The 6,680-nt window shown below is 38.1% G+C and overlaps 1 protein-coding gene across 1 annotated transcript; it reads left to right on the top strand.

The window, feature by feature from the left end:
• LOC109834665 (protein argonaute 2-like) lies at positions 1,198 to 6,328 on the top strand. Its single transcript, XM_020402695.1, is given in 5 exon segments — positions 1,198 to 1,447; positions 1,979 to 2,772; positions 2,775 to 3,103; positions 3,885 to 4,625; positions 5,599 to 6,328. Coding segments are annotated over 5 exon segments (2,844 nt in total).

Below are 6,680 nucleotides of genomic sequence, written 5' to 3'. Positions count from 1 at the left end.
TTAATCTAACTTATTTTCTGATGTGGAGGATCCACTTTTAGTGGCAGCCACAGAGCATACGATAAGCAGATATATATACTCTAAGTCAGGCTCTGATACCAGTTGTTAGGATTCACCCCAATAATAAAGCCTCGAACGGAGACTTAATCACAAAATAAAGGCACAAAATTCAACACAGAGTACTCACAGATATATGTGGTTCACTCCTTCGGAGCTACTCTACGGTGCAATGACGACGCCAAATTCTTTTATATCCCAAAAGAATTGATCCAAGAGAACACCCTCTCTTGATCAGATACACTCCAAGAACTCTCACAAACTCTCTCTTTGTTTTCTCTTACTCTTCTATAAGAGGAGTTGTTTCTGGGATGAGATTTCCTTAAGAGTTTAGGGCCCTATTTATAGTGTTTGAGAAAACACTATGCACAAATATAATATTATCTGTGGGACCCGCCACTAATAAAATATTTGTGGGACCCACATCCTTTATAAATTCTCAACAATGGCTGCCACCGAATTTGATTTTTCTTCTTGTGGGGCCCGCCTTTATGGGCCCCACTTTTGTTTTGTTAGGCTGACAATTAGGACCAGTAAATAGTCTCTTCGTAGAGCGTATCTGATATTTTAATTGATTCAGCAGAAAAAAGTCTGATTAAATGGTTGATGGATCCGATGGAAGTGAACTTAAAAAGATATGAAATTGGTCTAATATCATGCGGCGATGTAAAATATATCAGTGATTAAAAAAAACATATCGTGTGTGAAACTGCAAATTCATAATATTATCCCTTAGCATTGATTCCCTAAAATAGTATGAATACAACCCCTCCAGTAGCATGTGATAGTTTTTTTTTCCAGTCTGCTTTCAATAAAACTGCCAAAAGTTTTCTATGTATTATACAGTCATCTAATCCCTTTGGAATAATCTGCATCTCCCTTCATTCTAATTTAATCTCAATCATTCTACCGATCATCTCTATGAATTTGAACACCTAAACCTTCGTCAAACCCCCTTAAGGCCAAGCTAATGAGACAGTCAGTCTTTTATTCTAAACTTCCAATTATACCCTTGTCCAATTACTTAAGCTATTATGTCGTTAACAAATGCTATCATCTTTTTTTTTTAATTTTGCACTTGTAGTCCCCGTCTCTTATTCCCATGCTTGTATATATATATATATATGTATGTCTTCATCTATGTCTCCTGCAAGGTCTTCATTCTCCGTCATGGAGTTCCAAGTGAAGAAACCCCGAGGAGGCAATCAGGCCAAGAATAGAGGCCCGAGGCCCAATTCCGGCAACAAGACCAGTGCTTCAGTGCACGGGCCTGATACAAGAGGACATGGCCAGAGAAAGGAATTGAACCAGTCAGAGGTAACGAGAAACGATCACAATGAGAACAAAAAGCAAGAAGTTGTACCTCAGCCAATTGCAGGGTGTATCACTGGTGAGTGAACTTAGTATCTTGACCTTGGTATTCAGGATTAGGAATGAATTTAGCATTTCTGATACGTACGTCAGTTTGAGATCTGCTTATTTATTCCATTTCAGAATTAAAGGACTAAGCTAAGCAAATTTTTGTTACCATTTTCAGTTAGTTTTGATAGTCTAAATTGAAAAAAAAATTCAATTATGATACTATTTCTAGGCAGACAACTAGTAGGACATTAAAGTGCAAAAGATGGGAAATTAACATTTTTCGATGTCAGTTTGAGGCATGCTTATTCATTCAGTGACAGATTTAAGTACGAAACATGCAAGTCTCTTGCGACGAGCTTTGTTCTGGTTGGCTAATTGCAGAAACTTTCTAGTAGCCATTTGGACTATTAAAGTGTAAACAATGGGATTATTCTGCAATTTAGCAATTTAGACTATGTTAATCAAAAGTCTCTAGCATATAACATTAGCTGGTAGCTTCTTATCTTCTACTTTTATTGTTAAAATCATAAACTTGCAGTTTGCATGCTGAAATTTGCAGACCCATTACCATCAAAACTGGACTCATTGCAAATCTCAACAGCAAAACCCCTGAACAAATTAGTGCCTATGCAACGGCCAAATCAAACCAAAACATCACGTAATCAATCGATCAACATCCTTGTCAATCATTTCCCCATCAACTACGACGAAAAAGGCAGAATCTTACACTATGAATTCAAAGTAGAGCTCGAAAAATCAACTGCTGAAATCTCAAAGGCAGACTTCTCATCAATCAAGCACAAGCTATTCAACTCCCGAAAGGATCTCTTCCCCTCTTCATCAATAGCCTATGATGGTCACAGATATGTTTACAGTTCAATCCAATTGCCTGTTGGCCAATTCAAAGTTGAATCACATCGAAAAATTTATGTTGCCACCATCGAGTACAAAAAAGAGCTAAATCTCTCAAAGCTCAAAGGATCTCCAGTCTCAAGAGAGGTCTTACAAGGTCTAGATGTCATAATCCGAAAGGATTCAGCTCTCAAAAAATTTGCCATTGGCAGAAACCTGTACTCCAAAGGAGCCAACCATTCTTATAATCTAGGGAGAGGGATTATAGCTCTTCAAGGCTCACATCAAACTACAAAATCCACAGAGCTCGGTCTAATGCTATCTGTTGATGATTCTATAATGCCAGTTCGAAAGCCTGGACCAGTGCTCAAATACCTCCAAGAAAATTTACGGATTAAATTCACTGAAAATGTAAAATTAACCGAAACTCAAAGATTGGCAATTGAGTATGCATTGGAAGAAGTTCGAGTGAGTGTAACTCATCGGAAAGAGCAATCAAAATTTACAGATTTTTCGGGCTGACCGAATTAATGACAAAGGATATTGTGTTTAAAGATGATAACTCTGGTAGAGAGAAGAAGCTTGTTGATTATTATAGGCAGAGGTATAAGGTTGAGGTGAGGTATAAGAGTTTGCCTTGTTTGGATTTGAGTAAGGATCATATGAATTTTGTGCCGATGGAATTCTGTGAGATCATTGAAGGGCAAGTTTATCCAAAGGAGGATTTGGGGAAAGAGGAGGAGAAGAAGTTGAGGGATATTGCTTCATCTTGTCCTAGTTTGAGGAAGGAGAAGATTATGGACGTGATCAATGATGCAAATGGACCTTGCAGGTATATCTTCACATTTTTCATGTTAAATTTAGTATATATTGTATCAATTAGATTTCGAGTTTTAATTCTTTTTCTGGAAAACAGAAGAATAGTATCATAAGGTTCGTGTTGATTTATTTCCCACATATTCTGGAGACTTCAAAATTCTTTCAACAGAGTGCTAAGATGCAGAAGTTAAACATTCAACTTCTACTATTTCAATTCAATCCTAAAGTGCACATATTTTTGTTGAGATCATGTGATGGTAAAAGAAAGAAGGGCAATTTTCCATCGAAATAACCACTAAAATCAAAAGCTCATTTAGTATTTTTGGTAGATAGTTCATTTAGTATTTATTAGCCAATCAGCAAGCCTCTGTAAAGTTGCATGATTGAATCATTTCCCTATACAAAAATGCCTCATTTCTCCGTATTTCTTTATCATTTTGAGTTATAACTAGAAATTTATTAGATTAACTAGCAACTTTTACTATAATAATATACACTCCAGTAAATTTCAAATTATTGCTCTTCTTGCTGATAAAAGGCCAAAACTTCCAGAAGGTTTCATGTAGAAATGTTTTCATCTATTATGGATACTTCCAACATTTCTATAGATGCCAGAAAGCAGAGACTGCTGTTCTAAAAGCTCAATTAGATATATTTGAAACAAAAACTGAACTTTCAACTACTACTAAATCAGTTCAATCCTAATATGCACCTTTGCATTCACCTATATCTGATGGGAACAAAACACGTCAAATTTCACTTACTATCATTTTCTTTGAAAAATCATGGTACAGTGGAGATCTCGCGAAGAACTTCAACGTCTCGATCACCAAAGAAATGACACAGATAACTGGTCGAGTTCTCAATCCTCCAATTCTCAAACTCGCAAAAGCCAACGGTCAAATCTGCAAATTCAAAATCCAAAACGACAAATGCCAATACAACCTCTTCAACCACAAACTCCTCAATCCCAAACCTGTCAAATCCTGGGCAATCCTCGACTTCAGCGCAACCCCAACAAACCCAAACCACCAATCCCTCCAAATCTCTCCCTTCATCTCTCACCTCGTTCGGAAATTCAAATCCCTCGGCATCAAAATACCCGAAAAACCCATGTTCGTCCGCGAATCCGCAATGGCTGTACTTTCAAGCTCAAGATGGCTATACGAAGAGCTCACCGAAACTCAACCTCAACAAGTTGACCTTCTCATTTGCATGATGTCGGATAAGCATCCGGGGTTTAAGACATTGAAGTTGATATGTGAGACTGAGCTTGGGATACTGACGCAGTGTTGTCTGAGTTATCATTGTAATAATGTGAGTAAGAGGGAATTGTATCTTGGCAATTTGGCGCTTAAGATAAATGTGAAGCTTGGCGGGAGTAATGCAGAGTTGTTCGATGCATTGCCGAGGATGGAGGCGGATGGGCGGCCGTTTATGATTGTTGGGGCCGATGTGAATCATCCGGCGAGTTGGAATAGGACAAGTCCGTCGATTGCTGCCATGGTTGGGAGCATTAATCCGCAGTCCACCAGGTACTTTATTGTTAGTCTTACTTGTCTAGCAATCAAAATAAAGTTGGTCGTTGTTAGGATAATATTTAGGAGAAATTGCACATAGACCTCTGACGTAGCATCAAGCTTTAAAACTTATTACTCATGTAGTTTGATTTTGACAGGCAGACCGCTTCTTTTTTACTCTTTTACTCTTAGATGGACTCATTTCCCACAGGGGTATTATCTGCCAAAATTTCACCCAGCGTAAAAGAGTCAAAAAAGAAAATTTCACTTGGGAGGTCTATCTGCCAAAGTCGAATTTCACGAGTAATAATAAGTTCCGATTGTGATGCTATGCGGGGTCTACGTGTAGTTAACTCTGATGTCTATTAGTATTTATACTCGGACTGTCATTTTTATTGTTCTCATTTTAGATGACAATTTAGTCTTTCTTTAGTTAAACTTAATTAGAGTAAAGAGTAATTTTTCATTGTTGTGATTCTCGAGTGACATCTCAATAAAACTGAAAAAACGGCTGGAGTGTAAATGTTTTATAAATAGTTTAAGGATATAATTAACTATACACTCGTAGTATAGACAGTGAATCTGTAATTAATCATGTCCGAAAATAATAATATTTGGATGAGTTTGCAAAATAGTATAAGGTTATTTTTTTATCTCCAAAAACAAACAAACAAATAAATAAATAATATATGGATGAGATTGCAATAAGTCAAGTAAATGATGACTACAAAAATGATATCCCCGGTAGATGCACAGGAGAAATTTACAATTTAGTTCGAAACACAATTATAAATCTGAAAATTGAGATTCATAGGTGATTATTTATTAGCAGTGTTCGCCTAATTGATTGAAGGATTAACTAAGTTATCTTGATTACAGTCGGTTACCAATTAACTCTACCGAGTTGAAGTCAATATTATTACACTGGGGAATAAAAATTGCAATTTATATTTGAAAACAATAACAACAATTCTGTGAATTTCTTCAGGTACGCTTCAAGTATCCGAGCCCAAACTCACCGCGTCGAGCGCATTATCGACGCAGGCACAATGTGCAAAGAGCTCATCGACGTCTACGAACAACACAACGGCGTCAAACCCCAAAAAATAATCTACTTCCGCGACGGAGTCAGCGACGGCCAATTCGACATGGTCCTCAACGAAGAGGTCCGAGACATCCGATCGACAATCTCATCACATTACTACTCACCAACAATCACGGTCATCGTAGCCCAAAAAAGGCACCACACTCGGCTGTTCAGAAACCGAGACGACAACTCCAACGTCGGAAATGTTCCTCCGGGCACGGTCGTGGACGCGGGCATCGTCGACCCGTCGACATTCAACTTCTATCTTTGCAGCCACTATGGAAGTTTGGGCACAAGCAAGCCAACACATTACCATGTTCTTCACGATGAACATGGATTTAGTTGTGACGAGGTGCAGAGGCTAGTGTACAATTTGTGCTTTACGTTTGCGAGGTGCACGAAGCCTGTGTCGCTCGCTACGCCCGTGTATTACGCGGATATTGTGGCGTACCGTGGGCGAGTTTATTATGAGGGGATGGCGGATTTGAGACGGTCGTCTGGGTCGAGGGCGTCGTCGACTTCATCGTTGAGCTCGTTGGCGACGTCGAGTTCATCAGTGTTGGGTTCTGGTCAGTGTAGTGTGCTGCCCAGTCGGCATTGGAAGTTTGTAAACGGAATGGTTTGGCTGTAGTTTTGGCTGAAATCTAGCTCGGAGGAATTTTTGGTCCTCTGCTTTTGTGCCTGAGAGTTGCTCGGTTTCTTTTTTTCAAAATTGGATTTAACGTTTAGGCTAAGTATCATAAAACCCCTTTACCTTTGCACTATTATCGGCAAAACCCCCTTTACTTACAAAATATCAAAAAAAAAAAAAACCTTTAGGTTTAGGAGTTATAGAAAACCCTTTAACTTTGAGATTTTATCAGTAAATCCCCTAATTTTAAATATTTTGAAAGTTAAAAAGGGTTTACTAATAAAATCTCAAAGTCAAAGAAGTTTTCTAATTATATCTGAAAGTTAAAGTGGGGTTTTGTGGCAATCTCTAT

This window comes from Asparagus officinalis, chromosome 3 (assembly GCF_001876935.1).
Source record: "Asparagus officinalis chromosome 3, Aspof.V1, whole genome shotgun sequence".
Taxonomy (NCBI): Eukaryota; Viridiplantae; Streptophyta; class Magnoliopsida; order Asparagales; family Asparagaceae; genus Asparagus; species Asparagus officinalis.
The sequence above is the reverse complement of the archived record's forward strand: the minus strand, read 5'-3'. Positions and strand labels throughout refer to the sequence as shown.